The 18,581-nt window shown below is 42.7% G+C and overlaps 1 protein-coding gene across 3 annotated transcripts in view; it reads right to left on the bottom strand.

Annotated features, from left to right (window-relative positions):
• The window catches only part of RALGPS1 (Ral GEF with PH domain and SH3 binding motif 1), a 394,814-nt gene that overhangs the window by 84,777 nt on the left and 291,456 nt on the right, over positions 1–18,581 (bottom strand). For all 3 annotated transcript variants that reach the window (XM_074973513.1, XM_074973514.1, XM_074973515.1), the window contains one exon: positions 16,069–16,162. In XM_074973513.1, the coding sequence (XP_074829614.1) occupies positions 16,069–16,162 (94 nt within the window). The remainder of the gene's footprint in view (positions 1–16,068; positions 16,163–18,581) is intronic.

The following is an 18,581-nucleotide window of genomic DNA, read 5'->3' as shown; positions in this document are numbered from 1 at the left end:
GTCTCAAGTGAGGGACAACTGGAGGCACTGCAGCTGCAGCCCAGAGAGTAATAATAGTGACTTTTCAATTACTGATAACTTCACAGTCTTGTATACTGGCAATTTAAACAAGACTTGGAAAAAACAACCAATGAAGCTACCCTCATTTAACTTAACTTTTGGGGCAGATTCACTGCAACTGGTCCCTTGATATTTATCTGACCCTTACCACCATAGTATCTAAGTGCCTCAATCATCGATGAATTTTATCGGCATAACACCCATGGGAGGTAGGGCAGAACCGTTCTCCTCATTTCACAGACAGGACCTGAGGCACAGGGCAGTTTAACTGACTTGCCTCAGGTAAAGCAGGAAGTTTGGGGCAGGGCCTGAAAGTGAACCAGGTCTCCTGAGTGCCAGGCTGTCATTTAACTGCTAGCTCCATCCCTCCACCCCAAGGGCTGTTTCTGTTACTTCCTATTAGCATTTCTAAGGGCTTGTCTACACTTACCATGGATCGATGCTGCAGTGATCGATGCACTGAGGGTCGATTTAGCGGGTCCAGTGAAGACCCACTAAATCAACTGCTGATCACTCTCCCGTCAACTGCGATACTCCACTGGAACCAGAAGCCTAAGTCGACGGGAGAGTTTCTCCCATTGACCCAGTGTGGTGTAAACACCGCAATAAGTTGACCTAAGGTACGTCAACTCCAGCTACATTATTCAAATAGCTGGAGTTGCGTAACTTAGGTCGACTTAACCCATAGTGTAGATTTGCCCTAAGAGCGAGGAGCAGTTTTAATTCCTATCCCAAGAGTTGCTCAGCAGGCAGGACCCACTGTCCGGCGGAGCTGCTTTATGTAAGCACTCCCTGGCCAGGTCTGCTTCCCAGGAGGCACCATCGTTTGGTCAGCACTGGTCCCCTATTAGCCCGCAGTGCAGAGGTCTCACTTGCTTTCCTCCAAGCCTCTCTGCCAGTGTGAAGCCAACACTTTTCTTATTAATATTCTTTGAACACAAGTTAACTTCTTTGCTAAGTATGTACATTCATTTTGCCTCTCAGTATCTTAAAATAAGAACTGTGACTACCAGATAAATAGATGAGAAGATTATCTTGTTTCCCTAAGGCATCTCTACATCACTTTGCATCCTTTGGTGGAATACAAGCATGCAACTCATTCCTCTGTCTCCGTGGGGGGCAGGAGCCTGGTTACCCCTCTGTCTCTCTTAGGCACATGGCACTAAGGGGAGAGCAACTGGTTATTAATCTGTATTGCAGTAGCGCCAACGAGTCCCAGTCACGTACCAGGACCTCATTGGGCTAGGTACTGTACAAACACAGGACAAAAAGACAGGCCCTGCCCCAAATAGCTTACAATCTAAATATACGACAAGAGACAAGAGGTGACTACAGATTGACAGGGGAGCAGAAAGGAACAACGATGCAGCACTGGTCAGCATGATAGAGACTGGTCTCAGAACACCAATGGGCTAAACATTATCAAGTTTTTGCAGACATCCAGGTGAAGGACAGTTCAAAGAAGAGATCTGAAGGAGGACAATGAGGTAGCTTTGCAGACATTTATGGAGCGCTATTCCAAGCATGAGGGAGAGCATGGGAGAAAGTGCAAAGGTGTTTGTTTGAAAATGTAACAAGTGAGCAATGGAGGCAGGCATCATTGGGTGAGTGGAGGCAGAAGAGAATGAGAAATTATAGGTAATATGGGGATAGGCCATAAAGGACCATGAAAGTGAAGACAATTAGCTTATTTTTAACTGATAGAGAAAAGGGAGCCAATGGAGGGATGACAAAGAGGGGGGTGACAAGGTCAAAATGATGGGCTGGGAAAATGGTATTTGTAGCAATATTCGAAATGGATAAGAGTGGGAAAAATGAGATATGTCAAGGTCCCAGATGAGAGGATGTGGCAGCAAGATGATGAGAGCCTGGACAAAAGTTTTAGTTGTGAGGATGGATAGGAAAGGCCATACCTTGGAGACATTATGCAGAAAGAATTATTAAGATTTAGGAATAGCCTAGACATGAGGACCTAAAGAGAGGACTGAGTCAAATATGGCACCTGGGTTACAGGCCTGAATTCTGTTTTAGCTACATTGAGCTGGAGGTGATGGCTAGACATCCATAAGGAAATGTCAGAGAGACAGGCACAGATTTTATAGCGTGGATAGAAGTAGAAAGGTACGGAGTAAGGTGGATGAATTGGAGAATCCTCAGCATAGAGATGGTAGTGGAATTTGTGTTAGTGGATGACATTATCCAGAGATAGAATATAGAGGGAGAAGACAAGGGGACAGAGGCCTGTAAAACCTCCCGCCAAAGTTGGAGGGATGATGATGAGGATTCTCTGACATGCTGAAGGAGTGATTAGAGAGATAGCATGAAAACTAAGAGAGGACTGAATCACAGAAGTCAAGGGCGGACAAAATATTGAGAAGATGAGCATGACTGACCGTGTCAAAGGCTGTTGACAGATTGAGAAGGTCGGTTACCCCTCTGTATCCCACTGGCACATGGACCCAAGGGGAGAGAGGAGGCATTTATTTCTTCCTCCTTCCCCTCCCCGCTCAAGCAGCGGAAGAAAACCATTACCACCAGCCTCACCTCAGTCCCTGGAAAAATCATGGAGCAGGTCCTCAAGGAATCAATTCTGAAGCACTTAGACGAGAGGAAAGTGATCAGGAACAGTCAGCATGGATTCACCAAGGGCAAGTCATGCCTGACTACTAACTGCCTTCTATGACGAGATAACTAGCTCTGTGGATGAGGAGAAAGCAGTGGACATGTTCCTTGATTTTAGCAAAGCTTTTGACACTGTCTCCCATAGTATTCTTGCCAGTAAGTTAAAGAAGTATGGGCTGGATGAATGGACGATAAGGTGGATAGAAAGCTGGCTAGATTGTCGGGCTCAACAGGTAGTGATCAATGGCTCCATGTCTAGTTGGCAGCCTGTATCAAGTGGAGTGCCCCAAGGGTCGGTCCTCAGGCTGGTTTTGTTCAATATCTTCATTAATGATTTGGAGGATGGTGTGGATTGCATCCTCAGCAAGTTTGCAGATGACACTAAACTGAGAGGAGAGGTAGATACGCTGGAGAGTAGGGATAGGATACAGAGGGCCCTAGACAAATTGGAGGATTGGGCCAAAAGAAATCTGATGAGGTTCAACAAGGACAAGTGCAGACTCCTGCACTTAGGATGGAAGAATCCCATGCACCGCTACAGACTAGGGACCAAATGGCTAGGCAGCAGTTCTGCAGAAAAGGACCTAGGGATTACAGTGGAAGAGAAGCTGGATATGAGTCAACAGTGTGCCCTTGTTGGAAAGAAGGCTAATAGCATTTTGGGATGTATAAGTAGGGGCATTGCCAGCAGATCGAGGGATGTGATCGTTCCCCTCTAGTCGACATTGGTGAGGCCTCATCTGGAGTACTGTGTCCAGTTTTGGGCCCCACACTACAAGAAGGATGTGGAAAAATTGGAAAACGTCCAGCGGAGGGCAACAAAAATGATTAGGGGACTGGAACACATGACTTATGAGGAGGGGCTGAGGGAACTGGGAGTGTTTAGTCTGCGGAAGAGAAGAATGAGGGGGGATTTGATAGCTGCTTTCAACTACCTGAAAGGGGGTTCCAAAGAGGATGGATCTAGACTGTTCTCAGTGGTGGGCAGATGACAGAACGAGGAGTAATGGTCTCAAATTGCAGTGGGGGAGGTTTAGGTTGGATATTAGGAAAAACTTTTTCACTAGGAGGGTGGTGAAACACTGGAATGCATTACCTAGGGAGGTGGTGGAATCTTCTTCCTTGGAAGTTTTTAAGGTCAGGCTTGACAAAGCCCTGGCTGGGATGATTTAATTGGGGATTGGTCCTGCTTTGAGCAGGGGGTTGGACTAGATGACCTCCTGAGGTCCCTTCCAACCCTGATATTCTATGATTCTATATCAAATCTGGGGAAGCAGCCCTTTCTATATTGTGATAATAGGCACAAACCTAACCATTTCTGATCAATTTTTAGGCAGGCAAGGATTGAAAGGGTCTATGGGATCTGTGGCATCATGTCCAGCTTTCTGTTCACTATAGTAGGTTGAAAACTAAGATTCTTTTCTGTAGAAGGATATAAAAAGATTCTTACTGGTAACTCAGGTGTTGAGTATGCCAAATTCAGTTGCGTGCTCAGTTCTGCAGCTTGAAAAAACTCAAAAGCACTCTGTACTCAGTGGCAGATGTGGGAAAGTTTAAATAAACCTGCACTACTGGTAAAGCAGTCAGGAAGGAGACAGGACACTCCAGGAGCGTTATTACTCCCTCCAATACTATTCTGTCAATTAGGGGCTCAAGAGCTTGTCTGCATTTTAAAATCTGCAAAAAGTAAAATTCAACTGGGAGTCAGGAGACTCAAGAAATGGAAAGAAACAGATGTTCCAAGGTTAGCAGATTTCAAAAGCTATATTGCTTACACAGGCAGTAGCTGAGGATTTCTTTCGCAGCTGTTCAGTGAAAGTCAAGATACACATAGAAAAACTGAACACTTCCACTGAAAACTTCCTTAATGGAATATGAGCTATGTTTAGCACGAGTGGATAGCTTCTAAAGATATCAGATACCAGCACAGGAAAAACCCGGACAACATGCAAACCAAACAACAACTATGTATAATACTTATATTTAGCACTGTTCTTCTTCTGAGCACTTTATAAAAGTTATTGTAGTTTAAGTCAAATTTACATTATTTTTAAGGGAGAAAAGGAAAATAATTGTAAAAAACATAACAAGCACATTTTCTCCAGCTAAAAATGTGAGATGATCCAGAGTAAAAGGAGTAAATAGGATTTCCATTAGTGAGCCCTTAATGGAATAGGAAAATATATTTTGACTTATCAAAAATGTCCTCTCTCTAACATAAAAGGTCCACAGATACATTAGCCAATTAGCTTTCTGCCTGTGTCCAGCTATGCAGGCAGAGCAGTACCTGTCAGTCACTGGCACGAAAGGGTGTGGCCAGCTAAACTGAAGAATCCACCGGTTAAGAGAGCTTCCAAAGAAAGGACAATATCCCCAGTGACCTTAAATTTTTTAATGAGTTTATAAACACTGTACGAATAAACTATGAATTCCTATTGCATAGCACAGCCTTATGGACCAATTCTGAATTAACTAAATGGCAGTTTTAGCCCATTGGCAACAATATACTCCAAGCAAGGTAAGGTCAAATCTGTGGACCTTGTAACTCAGAGGAAGGCAATTTTTGGTAAGTCATTAAATTTTCCTATTATCTTTCATTTGCAAGGGATTCAGATCAATTAACTACTGGAATTTTTAAATCAACAGGCATGAATAGCTTTCACTCAGGAGTCCTAAAAGAGTTGGCTAAGGAGATCTCTGGGCTGCTCATGTTAATTTTTAATGCATCTTGGAATACTGGGGAAATTTCAGAAGATTGGAAGAGTGCTAATGTTCTGCCAATTTTCAAAAAAGGCTAGTGGGATGACGTGGGTAACCATAGGTCAATTAGTCGGACATCAGTCCTGGGCAAATACTGGAAAATCTGCTACGTGATTAAGTTAATAAAGAATTAAAAGGATACAAATATAATTAATGCCAGTACATGGCTTTATGAAAAACAGAGTTGGTCAAACAAACCTGATTTCATTCTTTGGTGAGATTTCAAGTTTGGTTGGAGGGGTTGCTGTGCAGATGTAATATACATACAACTGAACATGAGCTCTGTCATAAATATAAAGGGAAGGGTAAACCCCTTTAAAATCCCTCCTGGCCAGAGGAAAAATCCTCTCACCTGTAAAGGGTTAAGAAGCTAAAGGTAACCTCGCTGGCACCTGACCAAAATGACCAATGAGGAGACAAGATACTTTCAAAAGCTGGGAGGAGGGAGAGAAACAAAGGGTCTGTGTCTGTCTGTATGCTGCTTTTGCCAGGGATAGAACAGGAATGGAGTCTTAGAACTTTTAGTAAGTAATCTAGCTAGGTATGTGTTAGATTATGATTTCTTTAAATGGCTGAGAAAGGAACTGTGCTGAATAGAATGATTATTCCTGTCTGTGTGTCTTTTTTGTAACTTAAGGTTTTGCCTAGAGGGATTCTCTATATTTTGAATCTAATTACCCTGTAAGGTATCTACCATCCTGATTTTACAGAGGGGATTTCTTTACTTCTATTAAAAGTCTTCTTGTAAGAAAACTGAATGCTTTTTCATTGTTCTCAGATCCAAAGGTTTGGGTCTGTGGTCACCTATGCAAATTGGTGAGGATTTTTACCAAACCTTTCCCAGGAAGTGGGGTGCAAGGTTTGGGAGGATTTGGGGGGGAAAGACATGTCCAAACTACGTTTCCCAGTAAATCCAGTTAGAGTTTGGTGGTGGCAGTGGAGATCCAGGGACAAAGGATAAAATTAATTTGTACCTTGGGGAAGTTTTAACCTAAGCTGGTGAAAGTAAGCTTAGGAGGTTTTCATGCAGGTCCCCACATCTGTACCCTAGAGTTCAGAGTGGGGGAGGAACCTTGACAAGCTCCCAGTGTGATGCTGTGAAAAAAGGGCTAATGCAATGCTGGGCTGTATAACCAGGGGAGTAGGAGTAGGGAAATGTTTTAGTCTGTATGTGACAGTGGTGGAACCAATACTAGAATACTGTGTCCAGGTCTGGTGCCTTTCTGGAAGATAACCTTCAGTCACATACAAAATTATTGGGCTCAATACAGGAGTAACCAGGTGAAATTTAATGGCCTGCGAGGTACAAGAGTTCAGATTAGATGATCTAATGGTTCCTTCTGGCCTTAAACTCTGTGAATCTATGATGCAGTACGCCTTCAGAACTATACACAGGGTAGTAAATTCCTTGTATTTTACCAGGAGTCCACTGCACAGAGCACAAAAGGCGGCATTCACCAGTGCCTGAATGTCTAACTTGTACAATTATTAGAAGGCATGATTAGATGACCACATGGCCTCCCTACAGATGTCCTCATATGGTGTGTAAGTTCTTGGACCAGGAGACTGCTACCACTCTCAGTGGTATTTAATGCTGGTTGCTGGACAGACACTGTTTGATCTGTAGGCCACCGGGGTGCACCGTCTCAGTCCACTTGAAACAGCAGATTTAGTTGCTTTCTCTTTCTCTTGGATGTAGGATGATACTGACTAAATACAGCAGGACTTTTTGCAATGGACATAGATCTTGAGGGCTCAATGAACTTCTCATGTATGCTAAAGATTCTCTCGAGTGAGGTGGATTTGGGAAAATCTCTTAGACACTGTGAAATGGTGAATTAGTTCTGGGGATAAAAGTTGGGTCTAGAACAACCTTATCACTGTGGACTATATTGATCCCCAATGGATAAAACCTCAAGCTCTGTTATCCACAAGGTAGAAGTACTGGGTACCAGGAATGGCACTGTGATAGAGAGGAAATCACAAACATACCTTCCCAAGGGGCTCAAAGGGATGAAGAATCATGGGTTAAGAACCAAATCAAGGTCCAATGGCAGAGCTCAACAAATCTTGACATGCATCATTTCTTCCTCCTCCTGAGGTAACACTTTAAATACAAGTTTGAAGAAATTTCTTCCTGCCTGTTTAGGATAGTGGACTTGATAATACAGCCTCTGGACATTTTAATGTTGACTCTGCGATATCTTTGTTCAGACCCTTCTGTAAGAACCCAAATATCTTGAAAGTGAAGGTGAAGATGGACAGACATCACCTTTCTTGTAGCATCCCTTGAACTTTAGCCAGATTTAGAAGAAAAACTGGTGGAAGCATCCCAAGCATCCACTCAGGATATTCTATCTTTCATAGAAAAACACTCAAAAGCCTGTTCGGTTCAGCTACTAGAAGTCCTGTTTTGAAATGGTGAAGCTGAGCCACCATGTTAAAGAGGTTATTAGGCTCTGATAAAGTCCAAGTTTCCTGGTAGGCTCAAAGTTTCTCCTGAGTGTCTGTGGGACTTAACTCTCAATCTCTGGATATTGCTGTGTCCTTAATTAGGGATATCCTTAGGAAAGGAAAAAACCATCTGTTTTACACTGGTGCACACTAAACCATTTCTTAGTCACCTTGCTTGGTCTCTTCAATTTTTCTGTGGACTTCCATTCCTTTGCCATCACAGCTAGCAAGGCCACATTGACAAGAATAAAAAGTTCTGTTTTAGATTCAGAGGAATAATACTTCTGGGTAGTTTTGCTGATCTGGTAACTCCTCTTTGTCTTTCTTGGACACTCCCTTTTGAAATTGATCTAATCTGGATACTGCCCTCTTAAGCATGAATTCAAAGAATTATAACTAGAAAAGACTTTGCTTTTCCCATAAGATGTCACTTATCCCTAAATCCTGACATACTGAAAACAATTCCAGAATATATGGGATCATAAGCATCAGCAGGTCAATACCTCTGTCACACAAGAGATATTTGGATTTGTAAAAGACCTTTGACAAAGTCCTGCACAAGATGCCTAAAGAAGCCAGGGAATCATGGGGTGAGAAGCAAAATATTGTCATGGATCAAAAACTGTCTAGGAGCAGAAAGCAAAGAATAGGAATAAAATGTAAATTTTCTTCATGGAAGAAGGTTAACAGAAAAAGAAAGACCTAACCCAGCTAGGTGAATGGAGAGCTCATTGCCACGGGAAAACAGAGGCAAGGGACTAAGTAGGATTCAAATCTGTGTGGGTAGAAAGAATATCCAGAGCTATTGTAATTGTAGGGAAAATATTGGAAGGGATATTAAAACTCATGCTTCAGGGTTTAAGCCAATCTCTAACTATTAGCCAGCAGGATGAGAGCTAATGTGGGGAGCATATTATCCCACATCTGCCTGATACAGGATTCTTACGTCTTCCTGGTACTGTCCATTTTTGGAGACAGGATACAGAATTAGATGAACCTTGGGTCTGATTTTGTATGGAAATTCCTTATCTTCTTTCCAAACACTTGCAGATTACATGGAGGGAGACTGTTTCCAAGAAAACATCAAGGTTGCAATCTCCTTATCCAAAAATGCCTTTTATTCATTGGCCGGCCATCGGAAAACACATCATATGTCTCAGATGAGATGTCAGAAGATTTTCTGTTACTAGGAGCCAGAATAGTAAGGTTCCAACACCAGCTTCACCAGCTCTGGATTCCAAGGGCAACTTGGCCACTCCAGAGTGACAGAGCATCTATTTCCCATAAGTCATGCTCCCTCATATTGCTGAATAAACTTCAGTCTTCCTTTTGAACTTGGTGGCCGTTAGGTCTATCTATTGGCTTCCCCACTTTTGGCATATTGCACTGAACTCTTGGGACTGAATTTTCACACCCCTGGACATATCTGTTGCCTTCTTTGGCAGTCTGCTGTATTCTTTCAGAACCCTGATACATTCAGAACTTACAAAGCCTTCTGGTATTGGAAGTACATGCACGTCCTTAGCCATATCTTTGTTTTTCATGCATCTGACAATTTACATATGTGATGAGGATCATGTTGCCTGACTATACCCAGTCTTGATGGTAAGATACTTCAAAAGTGGAGCAGCACGAGTCTCACTGCCCTCACTTTGAAGCAGCTGAATACTTCTCCTCTCTTGTGGAGCATTTGCCTTGGCAATATTTTAACTCTGATTGGACTCCTAGACAGACCAGTTGTCGAGACATGGTCAAAGAGCTCTTGTCTCAATGGATGATCTAACCATGACTCTCCAAGAAGGAGCCTATTTGTTTCTTTTGCTTGGTGCTCTGTCTTAGCTCTCACTAGCCAATTGTTCAAGTAGGAGTGTACATCTGATCCTTCCTTTGGAAGAGCCCGATATTGATAAAGGTGCCCCAGTATTATGAGACACAAGAATGGCCAAACTGGGATGCAGAGCAAGGCATCTTGATGACACAGGGAACAGAGAACCTATGCACAGTTAACTGACTGGATTTAAACAGACCTCAGAAACTCCATCCTGAAGCTTGGCAAATCTAGCCCAGGAAGCAGGTCACTGGTGTTCCAGTGAACCTGTTTTATGGAAGCCCTGCGTCTTCCTTATGTGAGAGAAATTTCTCCAGCTTCTGGAGTTCTTTGGCAAACAGGCATCCACTTCTGAAGGGTAGAATGGGCAGCTTGGCCTTGGCTTGACCATAGCTTCTGCCACAGAGATCTCCTTGCTTCTGTGGAGGCTGCCATGATTCTCAGGGTGGCCCTGGTGATGTTGCACATGACATCTGCTGGTCCTAACCAGGGTGGCATTTATGCCAGCTCCATCCTCAAGCTTCTAGTGCCATGAAGCAAGGGTACAAAGTTCAGAGTCACCCAGCCCCTACTTCAGTTCTTTCGCACCGGAAGCTGATGATAGACTCTGATGTGCTGGGGATGGAGCATGGATCATATAATGGATATATGCAACATATCTCAAAGATCAGTTACGAGAAGGTAAGTAACTTTTTCTTCTTTAAAGTGATTGCATATGTCCTTTATGCTGTAGGTGACTCCCATGCCATTAACGCAGGCGGTGGGGCTCAGAGTCTCAACAGAAGAAGGACTGTAGGATCAACTTGCCCACATTTGCATCTTCCCTTGATGCAGCAGACAATATGTAATAAGTGGTGAATATATGAATCAAGGACCATGTTGCTGCTCTACAAATATCCATAATTGGGGTGTGTGCCTGTCGCGGGGTATGCATACCCTGTCCCATTTTGGGGCAGGTCAGGGTTGTGATACTACTGCAGTTACAGTCCACCTGACTATCCCTAAGCTCGGAGCAGCACAACCCAATGGCTGGAGCCAATATGGCTGCCCTGAGGATCAGGGCTGTGTGGCCTAATGGCCAAAGTCAATATGGCTGCCTTTGGGGATCAGGGCTGCCCAGCTTAATAGCCAAAGTCAATAAAACTGTCCTTGGGGTCAGGGCAGTGTGGCCCAATGGCCAGAATCAGTATGGCTTCCCTGGGGATCAGGGCTGTGTACCCTAATGGCACAAGTAAGGAGCCTCCACCTGGGGAGACGGGGGGACAGTCAGGGAGAGGGACCCAGGCCCTCCCTGCCCCCAGGGCCCTGTCAGTGGCAAATGTGTTCACCACCCAGTCAGTGGGGATCCTACCACAATATGCTGACCTTCCTTGGGAGGGACAGATCACTCACACTGCCGCCCTGGGCCACTTCCTACTGTGTCTCCTGAAGCCGGGGTCTGAATGTCGTTGAGGTCTCCAAGCCCCTGGGATTCTGACTCCAGTTGGCCAGCCATAGGCAACAAGACTCTGGTCTGGTCCTTGGGATCTCTGGTTCCCGCAGTCAAGTGTTGAAGTGGCTACCGGGCAGAAGCCTCCACCAAGCGTCCTCCCTCCTCGGTGGTCAGGTGAGAATAAGCTGGGCTGCTCCTTTGTGTACTGAGGCAGCAGTTGGAGCATGCTCAGCACAGCCTGCGGGGTGAGACATCTGCCGCCCACAGTGTGAGGTTAACCCTTCCTTGCTTAGTGCAGGGTATGCACACCCCGCCACAGTGCCACAAACACTGATGAGGTTGAATGTTCTCTGGTTGAATGTGCTGTGAGATTGTCAGGAGGCATTACTCTCTTGGCAGCTCAGCACATTGTAATGCAGCTAGTGATCCACTGGGAGAGTCTGAGTTGGGGGAGGATGACTTCTCATACATTCTGCAAAACTTGGAAGAAATCCAAAAGTGCATTGTTCTATCCAGGTAAAAAGCCAATGGTCGATGAACGTCAGGGACTATGGAGTCTTCACTTATCCTTGTGTGCATGATGAATCGAAGTACCTAGAGACTCAAGTGGCACAGTACAAGGAGGGGTACTTGTTGACCGGGATTGAGACCTATGCTGGAAATGCAGCACTGGGGGAAGCATGGATGACTTTCTAGCATCTGGCAACATACAGTGTGGGGGATCTGGAACTGGCCCCAAGAAGGTGGAAGGGGAGAATACTGAGCCTGAAACTGATGGCCGCACAGAAGAATATCCAGGTGCTGATGGTCTAGATAGCTATGACAATGCCAGTCAAGGGTCTTGGTCCTGAAGAAATGGTGATGGCAGTATCAACAGGCATAGCAAGTTGCTGGCCACAGCATAAGCCTCTAGTGCAGTAGGTACAGCCATTAGATGCTGACCAGGAAGACTGCTCCATAGCCAGTGAAGAAATAGCCAGTCTCAATGGTCCCTGGGAGGGCATCTGAGTGAACAGCTCGTTTCTCCAATGGAGCCGGTAATGGGAAGTGGTGTGCTGTCTGGTGTGCTCTATCTTCAGTAGTGGATCACCCTTCCATGGAAGGGTCCCTAACCCAAGACTTTGATGAGCCAGAAGCCAACTTCTGCTTATGCTTCTGAGGCTGGGACTGGTCTGAAGTCCTGGACCTCAAAGAAGATGTTACCAGTGTTGGGGATCTCCTGCGGCCTCTTTCTGCAGGCCCGGCTACGGGAGCACTCTGATAATGAGTCTTTGAAGAGCTTTCCTTGGAGGACCGAGGGGGCAATGATGCCAGCCTAAGGGCAACTTACATCAGGAGGTATCGGAGGCACTCTTCCCTCAGCTTCTTTGTCTTGTTCTTAAAGTCATGACAAACAGAGCACCTGCCTCTAACTTGGCTCTCACTGAAACACTTGAAACAGAGGGAATGAGGGTCACTAACAGGCATAGGCTTTTTACAGCCCACACCAGGTTTAAACCCTGGGAACCTGGGCATAGGCCCCCCCAGTATCAAATGGGGTCCAGAGACCTCCTTGGGTGCATAATCAAAGTAATTTTTTCCAAAAGAAACAATAAATAAAGAAATAAAAATGAAAGAAAATAACTAAAAACTGAGTACCACTAGGTAGTACTAAACAGTTTATTTGTTCACAGGGAACACCAATGTTACGACCATCAACAGTGCATTCTAAGAAGGAACTGAAATAGGGGAGGGCTATTCTGCCCTTTATACCCTCACTTTGTAGCACAAGGAGCTTGGGGTTGCGCAAGGCCATGCCTATATGGCTTTCACTAGGGAAAACTCTCCGGTGCACAAGATGCACACACACTTACAGTGTAATGGACATATGCAAGCTCTCAAAGAAGCTGCAGTGGCCTTTACCATATTAGGTATCAAGTTCTGCTATGATTTCCTTTCACTTTGAATTTTTCCTTTGGCTTCAGCTGAACTCTCACTAGACATAACTCATGCTTATAAAGAAAATTAGTAAATTTGCTCAGAAAATGCATTTTCCCAGGCATCCAGATCAAAGGATGAGTATTGAATTACCTCTAACAATATACGTAAATACTTCTCACTATTGTTAGTAAAACCTCTGTTGGGATTAAAAGTGGCTTCAAAAAATTAAATATAAATTACTCATGATTTGTAGTACATCCAAGTATTATGTCATGGCAATAAATATTTATAAAGACAATTTGTTTTGTTCACTTTCGCAAAGATACTAGAACTAATGAAAAACTACTGTCTATATAATCTCAGCATTGTATCATGAACAGGAAAGCCTGTCCAAAAATTAGATTAAGCAATGTGTTCATTTGCTGGCAGCCAGTCCAGGAGCTGTAAAGCACACACTAACTACAATTTTCCCTATTGCAATATAGATTATAAGCTTGTGCTCTCCCTGCCTTCATTTAATATAATATGCTAATCATGTTGGAAATAAGTAAATACAATCTCTTGCTCACTAAATTTTAACATTCAGAGGCAAACATATATGAAAGTCAGACTACTTTTAGTATAGAGCTCACACTGTCCTTAATTTGTACAAGAACATATAATGTGCAAGTGTTCAGTGTGTATCTGTGTGCATAGTGTGCAAGTCTTTCCCTCTCTGTTTGTGTTGTACATATGATGTGAGGAGAGGGAAATTAACACACAAATCCCACCATGAATATAATGGTAGAAATTCTCCTTTTTTAAAATAATATATGTTGTATTTGAAAAAAATTATGTAGATGTGCGGTTTTTCATTTGGAAGACAGTGCAAAAAACACTAAGCAGAATTATGACATAAAATATCATTGTTCCTAGATCTGCTTTTAATCTGAACCAAAAAAGCAAACTTGTCAAAATCATAAACAAGGCTGATCTTCTGCAGTGAATAGGCCAATGTTGATTTGGCTGCTCTAGTTGGAGGTTATCCTGGGCAATGGGACAGATTATGGAGGATATTCTCTCCATTTGAAGTTTGTCCGGACACATTCATGCAGTTCTGGTATCAGTCCCAGAACAATGTCTGCTTTGTATGTTATTTCCTTTAGAATGATTCTCTCATCTGAAGCAGACTAAAACTCCAAACATATTAATCTTTTATATGGCTCCACATTGCAAAATTAATTATTCCATACTTTATCATAAACGGTTTGTCTCAATTACTGTTTGGCTGAAGAACTGTAGTATATGCGCACTGGTCTGAAGTAGAGTGGAGTAGAACAGCTTTAGAAATTTGAGGTATCTCCAAACATGGGGTATTTGGAAGCCAACAGGAAAGGTCATCATTTTGTTTCATGCTCACTGCCTTCAAATCCGTCTTGCCTATTTTTAAGAGATGGATCTTTCTGTTAACAATGTCTACACTAGCAGCAACAGACATATGCATGATAGCTTAGTACCACTCTTTAATACTAGAAGCAACTGAAGTATGCTCTGCTGTATCGGAGAAATAACTGCAGGACAGTTTGGTTTGATGCAGTTTAGCCCATTCTTTGGACTGGCACATACATGATCCTGAGGATTGCAGAAGTGAAACAGGGACCCTCAGTTCCCCACTCTGGAAAATAAATGTGTATATGCAGCTTCTTTCGCTCTGGCATGTTGGTTTGCTCTTGACCTCAGCTTTTTGAGTGAGTGTTGCTTTTCACACACCTGACATATGAAAGTAGTAGCCTGACAAAGCCAGCCTTGTTTGTTGTGAATTAGCCTGGTATAACTATTCAGTTGTATTTAAAAGATATTGTGTACACCATTTCAGATAGCATTAAGTAACTCATGAAAGGGACCATTCTGATCATCTAGTCTGACCTCCTATACAACACAGGTCATAAAATTTCCCCAAAATAATTCCTAGAGCAGAACTTTTAGAAAAACATTCAATCTTGATTTAAAAATTGTCAGTGATGGAGAATCCACCACCACGCTTGGTAAATTGTTCCAATGGCTAATTACTCACTGTTAAAAAATTATGACTTATTTCCATTCTGAATTTGTTTAGATTCAACTACCAGCCATTGGACCACGTTAGACCTTTCTCTGCTAGACTGAAGAGCACATTATTAAATATTTGTGTCCCATGTAGGTATTTATAGACTTATCAAGTCACACGTTAGCTTTCTCTTTGTTAACTAAATAGATGGAGCTCTTTGAGTCCATCACTACAGGTCATGTTTTCTAACCCTTTAATCATTCTCATGGCTCTTCTCTGAACTCTCTCTAATTTATCAACATCCTTCTTGAACTGTGGACACCAGAACTGGACACTGTATTCCAACAATAGTTGCAGTAGTGCCAAATACAGAGGTAAAATAAGCTCTTTACTCCACTCAAAATTCCCCAATTCATGCATCGAAGCATCATATTAGCGCTTTTGACCACAGCGTCGAAAAGGAAGTTCATGTTCAGCTGATTATTTGCCACTGCCAACACATCTTTTTCAGACTCACTGCTTCCCAGGATAGAGTCCCTCATCCTGTAAGTGTGGCCTGTATTCTTTGTTCCTAGTTATACATTTACATTTAGCTGTATTAAAATGCATACTGTTTGCTTGGGGCCAGCTTGCATCCTGAGCCAACAGAGTTTGCAAGGGAACATCCAGTTTTAGGGATCCTGAGTGCCATTCCCAGTACAAGGCTACACTGTAATAAGACAGACACTTGATTTTTGCCTTTGCAAAAGCTAAAGAAATACAATTTTGGAACTGATGTTAAGAGTCATAAGGACTACAGCCAGCTAGGATTTCACTCAGATGTCCTAACAATATCAGCTCAGTTTAAAAATGTTAAACTCTACTTACATTTCTGTCAGAGATTTTTTGTATAATTCCTACTAAAGCTAATAGCCATGCCATCTTTCCATTAAAACATGTAGGGGTGGAGGAAAGTATGGTACTTACTTATAGTTGTCATCTTCCACAAACTTTTGAAGTTCCTCAATGTAGCGGACAGACTTTAAGTACTTTTGCACATGGGGTAAAGTTATGAGATGATCTGTAGAGTATAAAAAAACAGCCAAGATAAATCTCTACAACTGCAAAAATAAAAGCAATTCTTCTTTAGATTCCTGCAGTTCTTTTGATTTTATGAATGAAACCAAAAGGAGACCCTAACTCCCCAAGGGAGAAACTGTCTAGGAATATTATTTTGTTAGATTGTATGAAAATGTTAAGGATTTTACCAAATAAAGGCTTAGTTGTCATTCATGCTATAGATGAGATTCAACTGCTGATTTTACTAGGAGAATTAGGCGATTTTAGTATGCGCTCTCAATTTACAAAGAGAAAAGTGAGGTTCATGTATTAACGAGCAAACCTCAGACAATTTGGTTCAAATACACAACAAAAATTTTGGATTCTTATTTGAAACTTAATGGCAAAAAGCATCAGGACAAGATTTCAACCTGAGAGTTCCGAAGTGAGAAAAAGGCACCAAAAGGAACATGGCTCCCCTCTTACTTCACATCTCCCTCTCTCCCACAACAGGCCCTGGAGCCTTCCACTAGGTAGGCCTCTGATGAGCACCAAAAGAAGAGGTTACTCATCTTGTGCAATAACTGCATTTCTTCGAGATGTGCGTCTTTATGGGTTCTCCACTTCAGGTACACAGGAGCCTCTCAAATCCTTGAGCCGCAATTTTCCATTAGCAGTGTCCGTTTGGCAAGCGCATGTGCCCTATTCCTTCTTGTGCTGGACACCGAGGCTACATAGGAATGTGTGGTAGAACTGCCCTCAGTGCCTTCTCCACCCAAATGTTCCTTCGAGAACAGTCCGAAGCAGAGGGGAAGGAGGGCCGGTAGTGGTGCACCCATAGGGGGACACATCTTCAAGAACTGCAATTACTACACAAGGTGTGTAGCTGCTTGTTCTTCTTTGGAGTAATGTCCCTAAGGGTGCTCCACTTCAGATGACTACCAGGCAGCATCCCCAGAGCGAGAAGGGATCTTCAGAATTCACTCTAGAACTAAAGACCAGTGCTGCAGTATCAAATGCCACATCAGATCTCGCTGCATGGATCATAGTGTAATGTTCAGAAAATGTATATACTGTCAGGCCACTACATGGGCTTCATATCTCAGATACTGGCACATTCTTAAGTAACGCTGGGGAGGTTGCTTGTGATCTGGTTGAATGTGCTATCACCATTTGGGTGAGATGAATGCCTGTAGCATCGTAAAAAATGAATATACAACCAGATAGCCATCTCGATAGTCTGAGCAGAGGTCGTGGATCCCTTTCATGTATTTGTAAAGCAGATGAACAGCCTAGATGACTTTCTAATTTGTTTGCTACTATCTAAGTAGTAAGCCAATGCCCTTCTAACATGCAAGGTATGAAAACTGGTCTCTTGCAGAGAGATAAGAGGTACGGGAAAACACACTGGTAGATAAATGGATTGGTTAAGATGGAACTCTGATAACATTTTAGGCATGAATTTAGGGTGTGAACGTAAAGATTAACTTCAGCGCACAGAAAGATAATCTAGCACATAATCAAACATTCTATTTGTAAGCACCTAGTAAAAAATAAGATAACAGTCAACATGGATTTGTCAAGAACAAATGTCAAACCAATCTAATAGCCTTCTTTGAAAAGTTAACAAGCCTTCTTGATAAAGATGAAGCAGCAGATGTCATATCTTGACTTTAGTAAGGCTTTTGACACTGTCTCAAATGACTCTCTCATAAACAAACTAGAGAAATATACCCTAGATGAAACTACTATAAGGTGGGTGCACAACTGGCTGGAAAACAGTACTCAAAGTGTAGTAATATCAATGGTTCACAGTCAGGATGCAAGGGCATACCAAGTGGGGTCCAGCAGGGTTCTGTCTGGGGTCAGGTTCTAATCAATGTCTTCAAAAATGATTTGGATAATGGCATAGAGTGTACACTTATAAAGGCTGTGGATGATACCACACTGGGAGGGATAGCATACGTTTTTGAGGATAGGATTAGAATTCAAAATGATCTTGACAAACTGGAGAAATGGTCTGAATTAAATAGGATGAAATTCAATAAGGACAAATGAAAAGTACAAATGCAAAGTACTCCACTTAGGAAGGAACAATCAGTTGCACACATACAAAATTGGAAATGACTGCCTAGGTAGGAGTATTGAATAAAGGGATAGAGGGTTATAGTGGATCACAAACTAAATATGAGTCAACAATATAATGCTGTTGCAAAAAAAGCAAACATATTCTGGGATGTATTAGCAGGAGTGTTGTAAGCAAGAAACAAGTAGTAATTCTTCAGTTTTACTCAGCAGTGTTAAGGCTTCAACTGGAGTATTGTGTGCACTTCTGGGCATCATACTTCAGGAAAGATGTGGACAAATTAGAGAAAGTTCAGAGGAGAGCAATAAAAATGAAGATTTAGAAAACACGACCTGCAAGGAAAGACTAAAAAAAT

This window comes from Natator depressus, chromosome 16 (assembly GCF_965152275.1).
Source record: "Natator depressus isolate rNatDep1 chromosome 16, rNatDep2.hap1, whole genome shotgun sequence".
Taxonomy (NCBI): domain Eukaryota; kingdom Metazoa; phylum Chordata; order Testudines; family Cheloniidae; genus Natator; species Natator depressus.
This window is presented reverse-complemented; position numbering and strand designations above follow the sequence as displayed.